The sequence below is a fragment of the Anopheles merus genome, chromosome 3R (genome assembly GCF_017562075.2).
Source record: "Anopheles merus strain MAF chromosome 3R, AmerM5.1, whole genome shotgun sequence".
Taxonomy (NCBI): domain Eukaryota; kingdom Metazoa; phylum Arthropoda; class Insecta; order Diptera; family Culicidae; genus Anopheles; species Anopheles merus.
Window position 1 is genome coordinate 40,693,685 of NC_054084.1, and position 23,235 is coordinate 40,716,919.

At 42.2% G+C, this 23,235-nt stretch overlaps 1 protein-coding gene across 1 annotated transcript; it reads left to right on the plus strand.

Moving 5' to 3' along the window:
• The first annotated feature begins 13,136 nt into the window (after positions 1-13,136).
• Positions 13,137-21,430, plus strand: LOC121597454 (protein Wnt-4). Its single transcript, XM_041923220.1, has 6 exons — positions 13,137-13,203; positions 13,353-14,586; positions 19,494-19,746; positions 20,041-20,298; positions 20,368-20,580; positions 20,652-21,430. Exons 2-6 carry the CDS (start codon positions 14,399-14,401, stop codon positions 20,886-20,888), a joined length of 1,149 nt encoding a protein of 382 aa, XP_041779154.1. The 5' UTR covers positions 13,137-13,203; positions 13,353-14,398; the 3' UTR covers positions 20,889-21,430.
• The last annotated feature ends 1,805 nt before the right edge of the window (positions 21,431-23,235 follow it).

The following is a 23,235-nucleotide window of genomic DNA, read 5'->3' on the forward strand; positions in this document are numbered from 1 at the left end:
TTGCACACTTTTGTGGTTGGATGGATTTATTAGCCTTCGGGATAATAGCAATCATTACCGAATTGCCCACGTTGCAAGGCGTACATTTATGACGCTTTGCGAGCACCGGGCAGTCCTCCCAGGCCGCGACGAAACGGCTCAATGAAAGCGTCTTGAGAGTTTCATGACGGCTGTCGAATTTGAGCGGAAATTCCGGGAATGTGTGATCGTTGCTTACCGTGCCTAAGCGCTACAGGTATATCGCCCAACAGGGCCAGTAGCGATCCTTACACCAGAAACAGAGACCTGTGAGGCGGGTAAGTTTAATTGCACCCCTGTAATGCATGGACCTACGGCGAGGATTCGGGCTTTTTTTTGCTGTTGCTTTTGGTGCTATAAAACTAAAGACCAAAGATAGAGAGCGAGAAGGATGGAGAAATGCGGGGAAGTTGTCCGACAGGACGTCTAGCAAACAAAACGGACAACAATATTACCAACTTACTTTTTATTTCCCAAATGCAGTTCTTGCATGGAACGGCTTCTTTCGCACGGTAAAGATATCTCAGCACAGTAACTACTGAAAGAATAAACAAAAGCCTTCCGAAAACATCACCCTCAGGCTCAGCCATGTCTCGTCCAGCGTCGAGGCAATTTTTCGTCACGTTTCTCCTGCATCACAACCACTAGCGGCATTTATTAATGAGCAAACATAATAAAATTAATACGGATGTGCTAATTTATTCACTGGGCTCGCACACACACACATACTCATACAGGCAAACCTCTGCGTCAGGCTTCTTTTTTGGGAATGAAGTTTTGTGACGGCGTGTTTTAACGGGGTTCTGGTAAGCAGGATTAGTTTTATAGCAGCTGCAATACATTCGGGTGCATTTCATGGCCTATCTGCGAACGATCTTTGAGTAAAAGCATCATATACGATCAAAACAGCATTCGTAAGGTTTGTGTGCCGATATGCTTATTCTAGAAAGGAAAACATGGTTGAAACCAAAACAATGTGTCAACATTTCAAAATGATTAGCAATGATTGGGGGAACTTGTACTTCAAAGAGCCGAAGAGAATGTTGTCTAGTTAGTGAAAGATACTTACATTACATTACGAAAATTCCAACTGACGCTAGCTTTATAACGATCATCTCCAGGAGGCCTTAAGATGTATATTAGCTTCAAAAATAAGAGCAGACAAGAGATAAACAAAACCAATCTATTACTGTTCGGGTGTTTGGGTAACAAAAACATCTTAAAAAGCTTCTAAATTGAACATTTTTTTATTGTGTCTACCTGGCCAAAAAGTAATAATTGCTTCCTAAAACCTCTGTGATGTGCTTACAGGCAAGCTTTGTCCGCTAATCATAAACATCTAACCCCTAAGACAGTAAAATAACAAAACCGGAAGCATCTACAGGAGCCTGTACTGATACTACATTTCTTTAAAAAAAACAATACTACAGACTCGAAAGTAAACAAAACAGCCCATAAATATAAAACTTCCGACAGGTATGAAGATTTGGTATAGACGACAATATGATTTTTGGGTCCTTAAAAGTACCTGAATAGTTTTAAAATCATTCACAATATTATAAAGAACACATTACCTTTCATGGGAACTCTTTCGATATAAAGATATGTCCATGCCGTATAAACAAAGCCGTGCTCTACTTTGTTTGATATGTCTATGATACAGAGCGCATAAATCTTGCTCAATTATCAGCTCTACCGGGGAACAAAATGGCTTCAGCTAAACTGCCAACAAGCTGCTATCGGTTCCGAGCAGTCAACAGCACTCCGAGGGGACTTTTTAAGATTTCATCCATAACTCGCGAAGTCGTCATTAGCCAGTTTTACAACCGCACAGTACACTTCGCCGATAACCTACCACACATGTCAACACTAAATCACTTCTTTTCTGGGAGAAAAGAAGCGCAGCTAATAGTTTGTTCCCGATTGGCTTTCACTTCCTAGCCCATGGGCGCCTTCTATCTGGAATTACTACGATACGAATTCATTTCCCAGCTCTTTGAACCATGCCCGTGTGTGTTTGTGTTTCTGCTGGGAACCTGTGGGGCACATCTTGAAGCTCCGTACCAGGTTACTGAAGCTGCTAGACGAGCATCTAATCTAAAGCCTATGCTAGGCAGTTTACAGTACACTTCAGTGCGCGGAACCTTTCTCGTAGCTGTTTCTATAGCTAGCGCTAGCGATTGCGATGCACCGAGCACACATCGACTCAAGCATGTGGGGTCCAACCGTGTTTATGCTTCCCCACCCGGTTTGGTTGGTCGGTGCCTGTCACGCGTGACTATCTAGAATATTCCAGATAACTGATTTCCGAAGCGAAACAGGTGAGCTCCCGACCTAACTGACTGCCTCTCCGGAGGCCCCCCGATGGGGCAGAAAAGAGGAAGGGTTTTCTCTTGAGCTTGGCTCAATTTCACACACATACCTTCGACAAGTAATGCTGAAAAGTATCTGCTCAAGCCGTTTGCTATCCCTATCACCCTGTTTCCATCCCAACAGTCCAGGATCCGCTCGATAAGCTGCAGAAGCAATGGTAATAATAAAGACCGAAGCAGTAACATTCCCGCTTATCACTGGAAGTCCATTAGGTTTGACCACTGGATGACAGTTTTATACGATATTTCAACGTGGATTAAAAGTAACGATCAGTTGTTGTGTCGTTTTTTTTTGTTTTTGCTGCTTCTTTCCCGTATCTTTGCCGTGCTTTTGTGTGCAGCCTGTTGGGAATGGTTAGCGTTTGCTCGCCGCTGCTTCTCCGGTGGCACCTGCTGGATTCGATTACACGCGTTCCCGGCTCCCGCACCCAACCGCCTGCGGGATCGTGCGGTAGAAACTGAAACCGTTACCGTGCCGTTCCACCCCTCCCATGTGTAGGACGTCATCCGTTAATGAGACATTATAGGTTCAGATAGACTTGAATCGTAGGCCGGCTGGACAAAAGCAAAACGGGCCTACATCGTCAACCACCGACCTCCAATCGATGATGTTCGCGCGCATGTTCAATCAGACGACTAATGACCACGACACACCGACACAAGGGTGCACCTCCTCGTTCACATTTTCTCCCGAGACTCCGGGAGGGAGCGGAGACCTACAGCAACTGCAATAACTTGTGGATTTATTAAAAAATTACAAATTAATGATAATATATGGACCGATGGAAGGGGAATTAAGTGATAAGAGCCCCCGGGCACATCGTCTGGGATGGAGAAATGTTTCAATTCCAGTCAACTTCTTGCTCCCCATCCAGGAATTTGTGACCACTGTGAGATGTCTTCTGGGGTGCCTTTTTTGTTCATTGAAATGGAATGCTTACGGTGATTTTGCTGTGTCCACCTCGGCAGGCGGTACTGGATGGGGGTTTTGCAATTTTGCGTTGTGTGCATCCATCCAGTTTTGGTGATCGGTGTGTGTGGGGTCTCGAGTTCCAAACAGGTCCAGCGAACGTTGGCGCTGTCGTCGACGATGACGATCGCCATTGAACGGTGCCAACGTAGCTTTTGCTCAATCCGGTGAAGTGTTGGCGAAACATGGAAAGAAATCAATTATCTCAAGCGTGTTCGTGTGGGGTTTTCTTGTGAGGGCAACTGTCGCTTTTTTTCTTTCCTTTTCGGTTTTTTTGGTGGCTTATGACAACCAGACCGACCGAAAGTTTAAAAAAAAACTAAAGCAGACTGAAACTTGATCCGAACAACAATCGACAGTTCGAATATAGCACCCGGGAGGGCGAATCGGTGATAAGCCCCTTGGAAGCGTATGAAATGGAGAAAGACAAAACCTGTGCCATTGAAAAGGATTAAAAAGCAGGTTTGTTGTTGTGGTTGTTGTTTTAGAAGCAGCGTCGCTCTTGTTTACGTGTCAACCAATCTTCCGCTCGAAGAAAAAAAAAACATATGCACTGATAGTTCTACAGAGTCGTCCAGGAAAGCAACCAGTTTGGTTGGAATTCAAAATGGCCTCTCTGCGTATGAGGGTAAAACAAAAGCTCTCCAAATAAAAACCACGATCATTAAGTGGGGATTATGGAATCATGCTTGCCAATCGTTACGGCAAACTTGTAGAAACCACCGCCAACCAAGCACTCAACCACTCCAGGCACGCTGCGATCGTACGGTTAGTGGAGCTGTTGCTGTACCCAACGTTGTCAGCGATCGGGCGACATGCATTAATTAAAGACAAATTGGTATACAATTAGCACACAGTAAAAACGTTACTAATGTAGCCATTATGCATGATTAATGCCGAGCGTGGTTAAGCGTAAACCAACGATACCCCTTTCCTGCCCTTCTATCTTAGCGATGCTTGATCGAGTGCGCCTTTAACGTGATGAATTTCGAGGCCAATTGCTACCGTTGGCAAATGAGCTTACTTTACCATAGAAACGATGGATGTAGATGAAATTATTGGTTCCTTCAACGGCGAGGCGATTACCGAGCATTGATGAAATGAATCGTAAGGAATGTGCCCATACCGGTGTTAGATTAGTGTGATTGGCGGCTGTTCAAAGTGTTTGGTATCAATGAAACTTGACTGGGAAATTGTGCGGTACAGTGAAGTCCAAACATCACCACACTTTTTTTTACAAAACAGGTAGCTAAGACCTCATTTCGGGGTACACTCCATCACCCATCAAGTGAGCAAATCGTCCATGTACCTCCATATAGGTACGGCTGATTGGCGGAAGAATTTAAGCTAATTTCGGTCATCTTCTTCCTGAGTAGGCTCACGGTCGTGCTCCTTTTTTCCTTCATCCATTGCCCTTCCACTTCGAATGGGTTTGACAGACAGCTTGCCCCCAAAACCCACCGGATCAGCGCGGATAAACCAAACACACCGTAGCCCTCGACTCATACTCAGGCACACACACGCTTCCATGCATATCGCGCCCGCCCGGAACATGTACCTGGCTCATGGGGACATGGGCTTTTGTTCTAAAGCGACGGTCAAATGCACTGCGGACTAACCACCGGTCGCAAATCCTGGGCGGATGCTGGGATGCACCTAAGAGGATTGTTTACCTTTGTAATTATGCTTTCCCCGGCCGGGAGCGCAAATATTTTAACGAATAATGAGTGTAATGAGTATCATCAGTATCATGCACCGTGCACATCAACACGTTCCTTTACTGTGTGGGGTGGCAGTTACGGGGGTTAGGTGCCGCCTGCGAGGAACTTAAGCAGAAGAGAGCGTAAAGAGGCTAATGCTGCTAATCCGCTGCCCACAAGTAAGATCACTTCGATCGAACCGGGAAGCTATCCATTGTTCGATGCCAAATGCGAGGCAGCGGGATTAGAGATGGTTTACAAAATGAGATCCTAGCATATGTAGCACATCTCGGCGAGCCTAAAGTAGCCTTCTTCATGTACGGAAAAAGGAGCTGAAATCTTGTCAAGGATGCGTTTCGGCTATGATCGAGGTTCAATGGTCAGTGGTCCTGCTTTGTTCCTGTCTCTTTAAACCAAGGAGTGTAAGTGATCCATACCATATTTTGAATGCATTTTCTTTCCAATCCGATGCATACAAATGAATGTTCTTGTTTTGGCGAAGACACATCAAAATAATGCTTTTTTGTTTTGTTTAATGTAAATTTTATTGTTGTGAACTATGTTGTTAATTAACTTTTAAATTCGTAAGTAAAATGTGCATTACAAAACTTAAACTTCAATGACCAAATTATTTTGTTTATTCAGAATGACCATTATAGAAATATTGCGAGAATTGTAAACGGTTAATATCTTTATATTTAGTTGCTCTAAACAATCTACAAATAATTGTGTTATTCATAAATTTCTAATGTCCAAATGAATCCTTAACGTCCTGTCACTCACGTAGTGCATATCAACCCCCTTTCGTAGCAAACCCTTATTGGTCACGCCTGCCATCTAGGGGTGAGCTTTGGAAGTAACCACAAAAAGCTTTCGTTTTCCCACCTATATCCGTTTACCGTACACTCCAAATATGCAGGCTACTACTCGGCAACCATGGCTATGATTTATGGTTTAATCGTGTGCATTGCTTTCATACCAAATCAACAGGGCATTGGCAACTACACTAACGACACACAAAATACCAACAAATAACCATTACCTGTAATGCTCCAGACTGTGTAATGGACCACCAGTCCAGACCATTCAATCCCAACAGTCCATTACTTTCAAGCTCGATTGCACTCGATTACAATGTTACATGGAGGGCTTTTTGGTTTGCTTCAAATGGTTTAAAGGTTTCTCAAACTTTGGTTTAGTTTAGGGATAGATTTTAACGAGACGAAAAAAAGATCATGTAATTATGAACATGAACGTGCTACGATTTGTCGATTAGTTGCTCTTATTAGTATTGACTTCATAGCTGCGGAGCATTTCTGAAATCACTGATAACAAAGCTAAGCTAGTTGTGGTCGGTTTCGAGTATCATTTACCCATACAATAACCAATCTCTAGGTGCGGTTTTCACTTCCTGTCATTTGTATCTTATGTCACTTCCATTGGCACTTCTACCACGCATACACACTCACGCGTAGAACCTGAAAGATAACTCACAACTTACAAATAGAATCACAATTCTACCACTAAACGACAAACGACCGGAACAATCGAAATAGGGTGGAACAATCGAAAATATATTTCTCATGGTGCAGGCGCAAGACTCCACGCCCTACCCGCTGTATTGTTTGCCGATCATAAATGCACTCTGCCCCAAACGCACACATTTTTGTAAATCGCCGACCGAGCGAAGAGTCTATTTGGTATCTTACTATTGCATCAAACATTGTCGTTTTGTCTACCATTCCTCGAATCACACCTCTTGCTGTGTTATGATGTATAATAGAAGCGGTTCATTTGTGGACTGTTGTAACAAAACTACATTTCTTGTTAACTACTTGATACATATTTCTTATTCTTATAAATGGTCTAATGATTAAAATTCAGAAAGATCGGAGTTCAAAAGCGTTTCAATATCATATATTATTTTGTTTTTTTTTTTTTTCTAATCAATTCCTGAAATACTAACCGATTGAAAAGAGGCAACAAAGCATGTGCTCATAATAAACACACTAATCAAGTCCATTTCACTCTCAGCAGTACTATAAATCCGTATCAATTATTGATAATTAAAGCGATATGCTCTTAATTTACTTTCAATCCAATCGAATAACATAATACTCTTCTTCTTCTTCTTCTTTGGCTCAACAACCGATGCCGGTCAAGGCCTGCCAACACACTTGTGGGGTTGGCTTTCAGTGACTTATTGATTTCCCCCATAGCAGGATAGTCAGTCCTACGTATGGCGGCACGGTCTATTTGGGGCTTGAACCCATGACGGGCATGTTGTTAAGTCGTACGAGTTGACGACTGTACCATTAGACCGGCCCAAACATAACATAATACACTTTATTATTATCTTGGCTATAACATCATAGACATTCCTTTCAGAATGGTGGCTCCATTCTGCTTCGGCTCGTGTGTTTATGTAATACTTCACGATTTTAATTTGGCATCTTTTTTAACTGACTATCCATTCCGTTGCACTAAATGTTGATTTCAGGGAAAACATTAAACAGGTGCTTTGTTACTGGAGATTTTTTTAGCGGGAGGGCAAGTCATTCCCCCTGAAATCTCATCAAACCAAGAAAAATCAGACTTAGCATTTAGACTTTGCTACACTGGCTCCAGACAGAATTCCAGCTAAATGTTCGCCGTCCGTCTGGAGCTAACTCATAATATCTCGGCTCACAACTCTATGACGACGCCGGCCTGGGCAATAAAATTGTTAACTTATAGGACAAATAACTGCTACCGGAGTGAAACACCGAAGACAAAAATTATACCAATTGACGCCATTTCAACTCTGTTTGGGTGGCGCCAGGTGGCGCTCGGTGGCGCTAACCTTATTATACCAGCATCCGGTTTTGCCGACCAGTAGTAGGGCGTCCCGCAGTTTAAACACTATTACGGATACTTTACGATCAAACCGGATCGATCGAAATCTTCCCAAAAAATCAGTATCCCAGACCGGTTAAATCGAGCACACGGAGAAGATCACAACGATCTCGTAACAGATATGCACCTGTCACTCCAAAGACTCCCAAACGCGATCGTGTGCCCCGTGCACTTCTTACGACCATTTTTCGCTCGGAGAATGTCACTCGTCACGCTGGCTCGTTCCGTCGCCTGTTCTAAACACACGCTTCATCACCAACCTCGTTCGCTGCCCTTTTCCAATTCCACGATCGAAACGAAAACAAAAGGGGCCGGCATGTTTATCTAACCGCCCGCCCCTTAGCGGTGAGAAATCCCACGGAGCTTCTTCGTGCGTTCCATTTCTCCAAAAGGTGCGGCAGGCCCCGGGCAGGCGCGTCAGTTCATAAAATCGTTATTTATGGAGATAAAAGTCAGCCCGATAGAATGCTCATATTTAATTTCTAAAGTGTTTTCCCTTCAAACAATCTCTCCCCTTGCTTTCTTTACAATCACCCCCTCTCTTCATTCCTCATTCCACCGAAACGAAGGATACTGCACATTTGAATGCACTTTTCTAGCGCTCATGAGTGCGGCCCAAGTGCCGGTGTGTGGTATTTTTATGATTTTATTTCCACCTTGCTTCTCTCTCATCAGTACTGGCGGGGCTGCTTCGAATCAATATTTAAATTTTCACAGTAAATTGAGTCATAACACATTAGCAGCACTTCTCCAACTAACACTGTATTGGCTCTTCTGGCAGACGATGAAGGGGTTTGGTCGCCTGCTGGCGGGATTGTGTATTTATCCTCGGACAATTATTTAATGACTCAACTCCCAAGTGCAGGGCCGAATGGAACTTAATAAGCTACGGTGGGTGTTTCATTTGGAGGAGAATAAAGGGATAGTAATGTCTTTCTTTGATAAAAATATTATCATCAATTTACGATTTAAACCTATGTTTCTTTATTCAATACATCAACCACCCACAATACGGATATTGTGCATGGAAATCTTTACCCAAACCATCTGCTAACATCATACTGAAACATCTCGTCATGCCGTAACATCTATCTACACATTAATTATCTATTTACATTAACTGCTTTCTTCATATAAAAAATAATAAAGTTAGCCGTTCTCTCCTTGGATTACTACAACGGCCCCGATGCTAGGCGGAACGCGCGTCTGTCTGTCTCTAGCTCTTGCACATCCAGCACATTATTTTTCGCTTTTGCAAACACACATCGTCGTCACCGTCGTGGTCATCATTGCATTCGAGACACACCCTTGACGGACGATGTCATTATTTGCATAACGGCATTGATGGCAGATCAATTAAAATACTTTGCGGACACAGTGCAAACCGAGGACCCTTCAAGTTTATTGGTCAAGCTAATGCGAACTAACTTATGCCTAGTGGGTTAAGCGATTTATGGGCGGAAAATTGAAATATCTTCATGCAGCTTTCACCATTGTGGTATACACTGAGAGTCTCATGAAGACTGTTTTGTTGTTGAAGAAACACCATTGGGAATGCATTAAGACACCTTGTCATTATCAACACGCTCATAGCTTATCAATATGATAATAAAGGGTAATGAAGAAACAATGTAGACAAATTAAATTTTAGAAAAAATACAATTTTTTGTGATTTTTAATGCAGATTATAGAAACACTATAAATGTTAGTAATGAATTATGATAAAGAACAGTTAATTATCAGCATATGTTGTAAATCCTCCTAATGATTGCGATATTTCTGAAAAGTATTTTAAACGATTTTACATGGGTTTTGATAGTATTCGCCATATTCTGGGCTGTTTCACATACATTTGTGGCCTGCTGTGTGACTTACTGTGTGGCCTGCTAAGTTGCCCTTTTTTAAATCTTGTGCGTGATGTGGATTCTGTATGACAGAAGATATAGGAGAATAAACCCCATCAACCCCATATAAAGAAGAAGAAGAAGAAGAATAAGAAGAAGAAGAAGAAGAAGAAGAAGAAGAAGAAGAAGAAGAAGAAGAAGAAGAAGAAGAAAAAGAAAAAGAAGATCTGGATTCGGTGGAGTTCTTATAGGTTCAAAGTCGTTATAAAAATAAATAAGTATCCTTCGAGTAAAAATAAATAATCCTTCATAAAATCCTTCGAGTGTCATCGAATCTACATTCCGTCACATAGGAATCAGAAATGTGACAGCTTTAGGCGGCGCTCTAGCAGCAATCGAACAAGACATTCGACACGAACAAAGCCATATAATCATATAGAGGTGCACTGTCAGACACAAACAAACAAATAAACAAGACAAACATCGAGTCGAACATGTCAGTTGATTCTGTCTGTGATGTTTGATACCCACCTGTGCTGTGAGTACCTTGGCTGTCAAATGCTTCGCAGCTTCAGTAGATAGTATTCAATTAGGGACAATTTCAAGTTTGTTTACGTATTTTGTCTCTTTTTCTTCTAAAAATTGCGTGCAAAATATTTAAATTAGCTATCAATAATTATTGTTTGCTTCACAATCAATTATAACATCAAATATGCAGGTTTGAAACGTATTAAACTATTGCGTGTACATAATGCATGTGTATGCACTGTTTGTGTTTTTGCATGGACGTTTGTTTACATTTTTCAATATTAAATTTGAATGATTTTTATGTTATTATTGATGTGAATAACTAGTGAATTATTAGTTGAATCGTCCCCCTGCAGATGAATATTCATTAAAACTATGAAAATGTTTCATTTTCGAGATGAAAAGGTAGGTGTATTGCAGTGCATCATGACAGGTCTATAAGACATCGAACAGCTGATAGAGCACTTATCGAACAGAGTCGTGTTTGTTTGTCTCGTTCGATTGGTCCCAGAGCGCCGCCTTATCACCAACGCACCAAAGCAGTAATCACACGAGCCTTATATTGGTAAAAATATACAACCAGGAATACCCATTCAAAACAATTTTCAAAATGAGTCTTACGCTATCTGAAAAATGCAAATTTTAGCATTCACATTCATGTCTAATCTAGATCTAACCGACGAACACCTATGCCTAGCCTGAATCTGGTCTGGAATCTCAAACGTCTCAATCTGTAGTCAATCTGTAGCGTCTTTAAATTGGTCCACTAGCAATACAAAAAAAACATAGTTCTCGAAAGAAAATATTTAGAATGAACTGTTGAAACAGAAGCCTCAAAATTATGGTTTGCGATTTTGAGGTAACACAACATCGGTACATTGTTCCTACAACGACATAAAAATTACATCTTTTTTTGCATATTCGTTAGGTTTAAATACGGGGTCCCGTAGTGTATATATGTATATTACAATATCCAGTGCTGGCTTATGGTTAGTTAGGATCTTTGAGGATCAAAAACCTATGCATCAATAGTCAGAAGAGCGGCATATTGCACGAAAATACGAACAAAAAGATAATTAACCAATGCACTCATGACATTTTTTTCGTAGTGAACTTATAGTTGTACTATATTGGCAAGGTCTATATACTCTTATGACTTATTTGCTTTACATAGTTGCTTCACAACGTTACACTGTTTCATCCATTGCGCTCAATACAAAGCGAGACTTTTTCCAGAAAACCCGGTCAATGTTTGTATCTTCACTCGATACACCTCCTTCCATCGGCACACTTGCAAACCACTCCATCTCCTAGCGGAAAAGTCGCCTTCAAACGGTCACCTAATCCTGTCGCAACTACAACCACAGTCAAGCCGGAAAAACAAAGACCCATAAACGGTTATCTCACCGTACCACCGTCTCGGCGACCCGGGGGTAAAAACCGGGAGTTCGACGCAATTAAAATTTAATGTCCCACATGATTCGAAATCGCAGCGAAAATCGTAAAACGTAAAACCCGATTCACCCGTAATCGGATACCCGGCGTTTCCTTCTGAGGTGTGGTGTGTATGTATGCTTTTTTTGCATCCAGTATCCTTGTGTGTGTGTATCCTCCCCACATTGGCTCACATATCATCGGTCCTATTTTCAATTAAAGTTAATACGATTTTGATAGAACGATCCGTAGCCGACGATGGCCGTGTGGACGCTGGTCGTCGGCTTGAAGCAACGAACCATTTTTATGATGATTCCCTCAACCTACCCCGCGCCCATCCGTCACACCAGTCAGTTAACGGTTTTCATTCGGTTGTTGTGTATGCCAGGACATGTGCGTTTGTGTGATAGGCGTCTTCAACGCTGCCTATTAAAGGGGGTGCGTTTTCCACGCGATTCCGCCATAGCTGCAATCGTCAGCATAAATTGGCTCAACCGTTTATGGCACAAAGCGTAATCAAGGGTGACGATTTGCTCTCACAACACATCAAATGTGGAGCAAGAGTTTGTGTGCTAAAAACTACATTACTTAAGAGTTTGAAGCGCTCAAACTGTGTTGAATATATTTTTTTATTAACATCAATACATCGAGCTTAATTAGTTTTCCCACGACTACCAGCAAACGATGAATGACCTCCGTCGAAGAGATGGAAGACCAAAATTCAAAGGTAATATTCCAACTTATGCTGCCTTACACTCTGGTGCAAATGTGTTAAAAGCACTCCATCAACACATCCCACACACCGCCGAGCACCGAGGACAATCTCTTTCTCTCCTAGCCCCAAACCAAACCAAAACTGCTCTATGGGACCCCTCAGCCCTACACAGCCCGTAAAAAAGCGTTTCCCAAGCAAAGTTCAAACCGAAGCGAAGGGAAACAAACAAACCCATTATGTCGGCGTCAAACTTGCGCGATCTGTTGCTGTTGCTTTTTTGTCGCTAGTTTACGATAAGGTAAACAGGTAATTTGCCCTGCTTTTTTTCTTCCTTTTCTTTTAGTGTCTTTCAAATGTTTAGTCAGCGCGAGATTTAACCAATCCTTCCGGTGGTTGCGCACGCTGTTTGGCTGGGCTGGAAGTGCATCCGCGGGAAAACGGGATGCGCACATCTTCAGGTCAGTGATGCAATGTGAAGGCAAGATGTTGTGTAGTCGGTGGAAAGGGTAAGACAGCCGCGCACACACACGCACACACACGGATGTCACGGTGTATTGGTCACGCACTGGACACACACACGCGCGGTGGCAAGGGTTCGCGCTAATGACGCGCTCCAGCCGCGCTCAGACGACGCTCGACAGCGGTTCAATGCTGAACGCGTGTGGCCCCGCTGCGTAGAGTGTGTGCCGTTCGGGTTTTATAAGTGTCACCGGCTGCATTAGAAAGAGTGAAATATTTTTTAAAAATTAAAATTAGTTTTTACTAGTGCTGGTATACTGTTGAATGATCATATCGTAGATCTGTTCGAGTTCGCACGCCGGCTACCCAACGTTTGAAGATGTTAATTTCCCCGTTCGCATGTTCACTACCATTCAGCAAAGTGTGAGCGAAAAGAACAGCCGGGGAATGTGTTTTCCATTCTAGCAATCCGAACACCGAAATCCGAACACCGAACGCCCGTACACCGAAGGACCAAGAAACACATCGGAAAGCTCGCATGGTGCATATTGTGCGTTGTTGCTCTGGCCGCTTTGGTTTTTTTTTGCATGTTTGCCTTTTGAGGTTTTGGCTTGCGCGTTTTCGGCCTGTTTCGGTTTCGGCCGCGCCGTGCGATTGTGCGTCGATACAGTGTCGAAAACCGAACGCGAATGGGAAACCGAACCACCGGCAATCGAACGGCGAGCCGGCGCTAAAAGCCACCCGCTCTCCGTCTCGCTCGCGGCGCGGAACACGGTCGGATTGGACACGGCGAGCGTTGGCGGAATCTCCGTGCACCCTGTGCATCGAAATGTGCGAAATATGCTACAGTCGATCATCGAACGACGCCGACTAAGGAGGCAAAACGGATGCGTGAATTGTTTGTTGCGAAAGGCCGACGACGCCGTGAAAGAGTGCTTTCGAATCCTTCGCAACGCGTGATGTACTAAACGGGTGTGTGTGGGCTGCGTAGTGTTTTTCGTTTCCAGAAAAGTGACAGGCTTAAAACAGTGCTGCCCGTTTTCAGTCTACAATATTCGCCATTTAATATTCGAGTTTATCGCTTTTCGCTCGCTTCCATCATCGCCATCGACGACAGCATGGACGACCGACGACAGTGGCCCGCTGGAGCCGAATCGAAACCTTTCGTACACGCGTTGACAGTCGCTCGTTAGTCGGTGTTAGTGTGCGGTCCGGTGTGGATGATTTGGTTTCACCGTTCGCCGTGGTGATTTTGGAGCTTAGGTCGATCAAGAAGTCGCTCAAGAAGCAAGATTTTCGGCCAAACAATCGCACCATTGTGAATTGTGTCCTAGATCGTGGTGAAAGGTGGTGATGGCTTGGATGGGCCGGTGTTTCGCTGCTGCTGATTGAGAACTGCACGCACGGATTTTGTGATTTGTGGATTGTTTTCTTCAAGTTGTGATTGTGGTGCTTAAAGCCCGATGGCCAGGAGCGAGACGGACTCGGTGGGTGGGCCCGTGTCACTAGGTAGCAACGGGAGGTTATGCGGTGGTAATCGGGCCCGGTCCAATGGATGGTCCTTTCAGCAGCGGAACGTATTCGCGTGTTTGCTCGTACTGTGTGCAGTTTGCTGCTTCATTGAGTGCAACGATGTCATCACGTCGAAAGGGTAAGTTGGAAATAAACTGTCTAGTTAGTCATTAGTTGAAAATAATCATTATAAATGTCAGAAAATTATATTAACCAAAATCGTAAGCATTTTTGACAAAGGATACACGTTACAGCGTCATGCAGTTGAACGAGAACGGAATTTTCACTGTCTGACTGTCTGACTGTCTGAATTCAAAATTAGCTTTAATAATGATAACAATCATAAAACAGCTTGCATATTTTTTCTTATTGGATAAATTTCAAACTGAATTTTGAATGCAAACGGGTAGTATCTTTCGATAACAGATACAGCTTTTTGTGATTTTAGATAACAATTCTTAAAGTATGGCTTACAAAAATCATTTTACAACGATATATTTTTGTACAGCAAAACAGCATGGTCATTACTGTAAAAAAAAACAAAACAATAGAATTGTTTTGTGTTCTACAGCACTCATTTAATTTATTTATCTATTTATTTATTTTGTTATCTATTTATTTATTTATTTATTTATTTATTTATTTATTTATTTATTTATTTATTTATTTAATTTCTTACATAATTATACACATTGAAAGATATTGAATTCTTTTTACGATCAATTTAAAGTATTATCATAAGTTCAAGCCATAAATAATAATATTAAAATATATGATCATGTACATCATACAGATGCTATATACATAAAAAAGGATAATATAACCATTGCAACTAAAATAGCCATTTATGTATTTAAATTGAAGGGTTGTTATTAAAAAACATACTATAGCATTTACTACAGTCAATTAAAACAGATCTTTACAGACCAATATGGCTTAAATTTCTACACGAAAAGATGATACTTTGTCCTTAGCCTTAGTGCTATCTCATTAGCCGAGTTAAAGGACTAACGCTTTTGGTATAAGGAGTTTTTTATTATTTTTACAGCTAATTTTATTGAATATAATGTTAATTACTCTAATGATCGATTCTCATAAAGCTACGTATATTCGCTGTTTCCCTGTAATGAATACATCCCATTCGGCTAATGCAAAACCAGCCCCTCATTTACATTCTCTGCTCAAACAATTATTCACCTGTTTGAGCAGTTTCGCTGGAAGTCAATAATCTTAACAACTGTATTTACGCGCTGACGCACCCGAAAAACGGCCCAGTTCCTGCCTACACGAGGCGGTCCATCTCGACAGGCTTGTCAAATATTTACTACTTACGGCTTTTCTCCCACGATGTGCGGCGTGCACAATCCGTCCTCGGTGCTCTCCTGCACCCACCTCCACACAACGACGACCGGATATCCGCGATCCTGCTAAATAAACTTCGGCACCACGCGCGCGCGCCAGGATGAAGCAGAACGGTGCGAGGAACGTACGGGCAGAATTAATTTACATCGATATCGGTTTGCAAATTTTCCCTCACATCAATTATTATAATTGACCAACAGCAAACGATGATTTGCGTTGCCCATTGCGTTACCCAGCCACTTGCGTGCTGCCCCGGCTCCCTCGTTTGCTTTGATTGAACGGGCAGGCATGCGGCGGCTTACAGCGACCGGTTTGTGCGCGCTTCGGTAAGTGAAAACGAAACCGACTTTCAAAACATTTGGCTCCATTTACATGTGCAGCCCATCCTCCGGCCCCCCCTTGCCTTACCCACCCACAGCAGGTGGTGCTGGGTAGCATTCCAAAGATACTTAAATCTCGAAATGAGCGATAACGTGAAATCGAATTAAAATTTATAGACATTTCCATGCACATTCCCTTCCCACCCCCGGGGTTGGGGTTTGGACAGTGGTTGACTTTCCACGCGCTCGGAATACATTTTTTCCTCGATGCAGTGTGTACAGCGTGCATCCTAACGGGAACATCAGCCAATCTGATCGGAATGCGCACTCATCGCACACACATACGTAGATCATCAAAAATTTATCTCAAACAACAATCAGCAGGGATGAAGGATACATGTACAACACATGCACACAAAAAGCTTTATATCGGTGATCGTTTTGTGGTTGCAATGGTGCTTGGTCCCCACCAACTATGTTGCAAGGAATGCAACAACTCTGTTTGTCCCATCGAGCATACTGGCGCGTTTGTGAGTGATTTGTGATGATGAGTGTACACTCAATTCCATACAATCAGATTATTGATGTGATATTTTGTTTTTATATTGAGCGGGAAACAGTGGCAAATAATACCGCACCGGTCATGGGGGGGGGGGGGACAGTTGGGACAAATTCCAAAACAAGCAGAAATGTATAGCGTACCTTTGGAACTATTTTTCGAACTGAATACCAGCCATTTGCTTGCCTCTCAGGTACGCTCTCGTCCCGGGCCAAACTCTATTGCCAAATATTTTAATTGATTTATGCATATTTTATACAGTAATGTCAACGAAACGATTGCATTCTGTGCAGAAATGGTTAACTCTTGCAATTGATGCATACTTTCGATGGCATACTGAAACGAATGAATTTTCTGGAAAATCCTATCCAGGAAATTGTCTTTATACGCAAGTCTATGGGAAATTTAATTTGTGAATAATGAATATGTAGTAGTAACAAATTAAATCTCTTTAATTAGCATTAAACATTTAAATTTATTCTAAAAAATTGCGAAATAGGACGATTGAACATGTTTAACAAACAAAATCTTCATTAGCAATCGAGACCTATCTGCTTCCTGTTTTCAAAATCAAATCTCGTGTTTATTTTTCCTCTACATTTCTTGCACCAAGTCACCGAAACAATGAGACATCTCAATTTTGCCCGGCACAAACCAACCGGCTCTTAAAGCGCACCCTTTAAACCGTACTTATCCCTTATAATTGCGTCTAGATGGCAAACATCAACGAATTTTCGCTGTTTAGACTGCATCCTTCTGTATGCTGAAGTCTACTTGTTTTTATGACTTCGGTCTGCGCTATACTGGGTGCCCCGGCTCTGGCAGGAATGGTCCCTTCGCCATCCGGAAAAATAATCGTTGAATGGTGCGGAAAATCTACTCAACAAGTGGCCCCATTCGCCGTGGACGCAGCACTCCATTTCATTGCTGCTGCTGCTACGCGGCAATGGTTAGGTTGGGGCTTAGAATTGTATATTTTAATAAGTACGGCTTCAGTTTGCCTTCTATTCTCTCTGACATCTTCTTACAGCGAGACCCCTCACCTGCTGCCTCCGCCCGATTGTTCCGCACAGACAAATCTAAATAAAAGTGGTTAAAAATACAAATCTCCCTTACGCTCAGCAAACTGTTACGAATCAGAACATACGCATAAACATGTGCGCCCAACCCCCATTCGCTTACGGGCGCTTTGTTACCTTTCGCAGATGGTGGTTTTTCGCGATATGAAAACATCTTTTCCCGCGACCCGGTTGCATTTGTCGCATAAAACGGCTGGACGAATGAATGGCGAAACGAGGTGGCTTTGTTTTCTTATTTCCCGCGGTCTGGCTCATTTGGTTTCGCCTAAAGCTGGCACCAAACGACAGTTGAAGTCAATTTCCTTATGAAAATATCTATTAAAACCGCCTGTAGAAATTAAACCAAGCGGTTTCCCTACCCGTATGTGAGTTTTCATTAATTTTATGCTACTCCATTGCATATTCGATGTGAACTGCACCATCAATGGAGTGGGGTTGGGTTTTAGCGGAAAATGACACTCGGTAAACATTGGAGACCCACCCGGATTCTTCAATCCCGTCCGTCGTGGATACTGCATGGACGAAGTTGCTTGCACACTTGCGCTGCTTGAGAAGTATCGGGTTTTATGTGTAGTGAATGCGGTGCAATGGGGTAAAGATTCCCCTTGGTGGGATAATGTTCGCTAAATGACTGCATTACCTGGCATGTACGTTTAACGGATTGTTGCTTTTGTGGAGGGGAATGGAATGGTTGCGACGTCTTTAGGATTGCCGGTAACGATCTGCAAACAAATATCTCGTTGTTTTGTTGGTTTTCGGTTCTGCAGGCAGTTTTTTCAATAGAGAAGATCATAATAAAAGAATATATTGGTTTTCAGCATGCATTCGGTTTCGGATGGGGCTCGAGTGGTTTGCTTAACCTACTCGGCTAATTAATTTGTTGCTAAATAATGTGACGAATCACTTCATCGGATGATTGCGTTCCTTGGGTGGCTGTCAGACACTCAGCATGTCTTTCAAATCGGTATTGATATCTATAACTGCTGCTAACTGATGACATAATGTTGTATTATTTGTACAACATAAACTAAATTTTACTCAAATGCGTGATAAGCATAAAGAAACATGGAAAATTATTAAGAAAAGTATTTTGCCACTTGAGCAGCTAAATAGGATAATTATTACTTTCGAAATCAATATTTTTGGATGGATAAGTCGATTCTTACAAGTTTGGACGAGTTAGATTTCCTCTTTATTCGGAAAAGTAAAAATAAAAGGAAGAAGAAGCACAAGAGAGAGAAGAGTTGAGCAAACCCAGATGGTAGATTAAAACAAGAAAAAAGAGAAGGACGGGGGAAAAAAAGAAGAAATTAGATAAATAATTAATGGATTTCTTGGAGTACTGTCCTCAGATAAATCCAACCACAGAATTTAACATGTACCGTTTATTACATACCTAACGGCGTACTTTGTTGTGCTGCACATTGCATACGGTACAAAATAGTCTGTAAGGCATATTGCATACAGTACTCGGCGCTCTGAGCCAAACGTCTTACGTGGTATGCAATTCGCATATCTTTCACGCCGCATTGTATGCAATACGCAATACACACCTAATTTGTGACGTTTCATTTGAACGGAGTCGAATTTGAATTTGTGTAATTGATTCTCGTAAAAAAATAAAAACAAATAAAAAAGGAATATTTTTTATACGATAGAACATAAGCAAACAGTTATTTTTTATGATTTCTCTCTAATACCCCTGTTTCATATTTTCCACTTACAGAGAACTGCCAGCAGTATCATCAGTGAAAAATACTGTAATGGCCGTTTTCAGTCCAATGGTCAAAGCGCCCGGTCCTTGCAAGTTTTTAGCCGGTACACGTAAACAGAACCATCAGTGTCGGCGCGATATCGGGCTACCAGAGGCCATCAAGGAAGCGCGTCGGTTGGCGGTCACCCACTGCCAGGAACAGTTCCGTTACGACCGGTGGAACTGTTCAATCGAAACCAGGGGAAAACGAAATATTTTCAAAAAGGTGCGGTACATTATACATTCAATCACAGAGCTTCTTCTTCTTCTTCTTTGGCTCAACAACCGATGCCGGTCAAGGCCTGCCAACACACTTGTGGGGTTGGCTTTCAGTGACTTATTGATTTCCCCCCATAGCAGGATAGTCAGTCCTACGTATGGCGGCACGGTCTATTTGGGGCTTGAACCCATGACGGGCATGTTGTTAAGTCGTACGAGTTGACGACTGTACCATGAGACCGGCTTCACAGAGCAGTTACAAAAAAAAAAATAAACCTTGAAAACACGCTTTTTGCCACAGGTTTACCGTGAAACAGCATTTGTGCACGCACTCACTGCTGCCGCCATTACGCACGCGGTCGCCCGTGCCTGCGCGGAAGGCAAGATGACCAAGTGCCAGTGCGCATCGGAACGCAAACCGGAGGCGACCAGTCTTGCCTGGCGCTGGGGTGGATGCAGTGACAATCTCAAGCACGGCAAACGAGTCGCACGAAACTTTCTCGAGCTGCAGCCGAAAGCGGGTGATCCGGTTGCCGAAATGCTACGACATGATAGTGAGGTAAGGATGACAGATTAGCATGGGGAATGAGAGCAGCGTGCATGATCTTCTGAATGTATGGTTTGGCAGGTTGGCATAAGTGCAATTACCAGTGCAATGACGGATCGCTGCAAATGCCACGGCGTTTCGGGCTCATGCTCGATGAAAACGTGCTGGAGAAGGCTCGGTGACTTCAATACGACTGCAGCACTGCTGAGGACAAAATACCATCTTGCCATACGGAAGATTCCGATCAACAACAAAACAACGCGTCGATCGGCACCAGGGATCTTTCGTCCAAGGGTAAGCTTTGTAGGTTAAGTAGTAAAAGAAAAGCAGAGACAGCAATACATAACGAATATTGACATCACCAGGAAACGGTCTACGATCAGCTATACTACTTCGAAACCTCGCCAACGTTCTGCTCGGTGACGCGTGGCCGACGCTGTCTGCATCCGGACAACTGTGCGACACTCTGTTGTGGACGCGGCTACACCACAAAGGTCATCAAGACGCTCGAAAAGTGTCGCTGCCGATTCACCAACGGACGCTGCTGTCAGGTCGTGTGTGACTATTGCGAAAAGTACGAAGATCGATATTACTGTAAATAGTAGCTTCATGGTGCATACACTGGCACATTTATTTATTCCCATTCACAGTACCATGTAAGAGTAGAGCTGCATAAACGTAAACCATTCTGTAACAAACAGGAAGAGTAACTTCCTAACATGAATGTAAGTTCACACGAGACGTTCATGCTCACCATAACATCCTAAACATAACGATCCGAAACATTGTTTAAAGGAAACAGAAAAAGAAACAAAGAATAACTATGTCAGTCTGTTTCTTTGTGTACATTTTGATTGCAAACATTTACGGAAACAAAGCTAACCAGCACAGCACATTTTAGACTACACAATCTCTGGTGGCCATTCAGTATAAACTCTCTAGTTCGCATATCTTTAACGAATTTCAAAACAAACTATCCATTTAAGCATTTACTCGTAGTCAGTGTCAAGCGTGTCTGTAGTAGTTGTAGTTTTGTTTCCCCCGTGGTATATATGTTCTACTCACGTGCTTGAAGAATTTGATAAAACAACGCGAGGGAGAAAACGAATTGGAGTGAGATAGTAAGAGAGAAAAAGAAAGAGAGTAAGAGAGAATGAGTGACAAAAGAGAAAAAATATAGTCCATAAAAGTCACAGCATCCAAACCCTAATATAGGTTAGTTTTACAAAACATTCTTTCCTAATCTACAGCAAGTAAAATAAACATAAATAAAATGTACTAGTTGTAGAACATATCCGTGTAAGTATTTTATAGACATAAAGTATGTTGATATTTATTCTTTTTTTTGTATTACTTATTCATGGTGATCATCTAGGACGATAATTTACTTTATTTTAAAGTGTATTTCAGACTTAAAAATCAAATATGTTTTTTACTGATACATTTCTCATAGCCATGTGTAACCATTTCAAATTATATAAAACTATAAAATTTCAACGTATCATAAACAACAGGACCATTATTATAATAGATTATTATTTGAGAGGGTAGAGAACTTGGTCGTTAATTACAGAGTAATTCCGTAGAAGTTTCCAAAACTAACTTTAAACTATCATTAAATCTATTCGCGCTCATTCAAAGAAAGTTTCGAATTTTTGTAGCACTTAAAACAAAAACGGGCACACATAATTTCATTTTTATTTATGCTTTTCGTTAGAATGTTTTCAAAGACTAATATGTCTCATTTCAAAAATATGTTGCAATTCCTAATTATTTATTTTTGTTTAATGATTTTTTTATTTATTACAATTTATTTTTTTTAACAAATGATTGGTCTAATTATTATTAAAAAAAAACAACTAATTTTACATATTTATTTGGTTAACGTTCAAGTTCATTATTCAATAGTAACAACCAAGCTTAACAGTATGGTACCCACTGTATCATTTCAATATTTTTACATTGTATCGCAAACCCTACTCGCGGCTGTTCTGCAATATCTTCCACATTCAGCACACAAAAAGAAGACCCTCAACCATAGTGACAGTAATTCATGGCGATAGAAATCTGTACCAAAGTTCCGCCAACACATGGCCAATTCTCGCTGGTCCGATTCTGCCGTCAGTGCTTCTCCAAAAGCGCCAAACAATTCATGTTGGGCGCAAATTGCATGCTCACCATAGCATAGTCTCCCACCTGGAGATGCTTTACTATGCTCAGTTTTATGCTCGAGCAGAGAAGGGCATAGAATAGCGAGAGCGCATATTCAGAGCACCGTTCTCTCGATTCAGTATTCTCACAGCATAAATACATCGTGCCTATCGTGCATCGTGACCTCCGCTTGAAAGCAATCGCTGTCGTCCCCAAACTACACCCCCTGCCCCCTAGCACACAATCCAAGCGCCAACAGCAGGCAGTGCGTGTAGCAAGGTGCACTCAGTAACTGGAAATCGTTAACACTAGGTAAAACGATAGAGATGACGATAGAGATTGAAGCACACGCGAATCAATAGCAAACAGAAGTTGACCATTGCCATTCACCACAACCTGTCAAAAGCAAATAGACAATTTGAGATGATGCTGTTTGACCATACGAGATGGGCAAGATGTGATGGATGCCAGATGCAGAAGGAAGAGGGGGTCTAAAAGTATAATCCACATACGAGTGAAAACCTTGGCCTCTCGTGCTGTCGGACCGCGTGATGATTGAAACGTCAAAGACGCGATCGCGATCCATATAGGATTACGATCAGGGCCATGTCGACGGCAGTAAACATTGCCCCTGCCCACCCGCACCCGTCCAGTTGATTATCAGCAGCACAAAAATCTAATGTCAGCTGCTCCACAATTCACAAACACCTGCAGCCCTTGGCGGGGAGCGTCCCTATCGGGTGCTAAAACATCACATGGGTGTGTTCCCAGGCACACGAGATTATGTTGATACAGCCA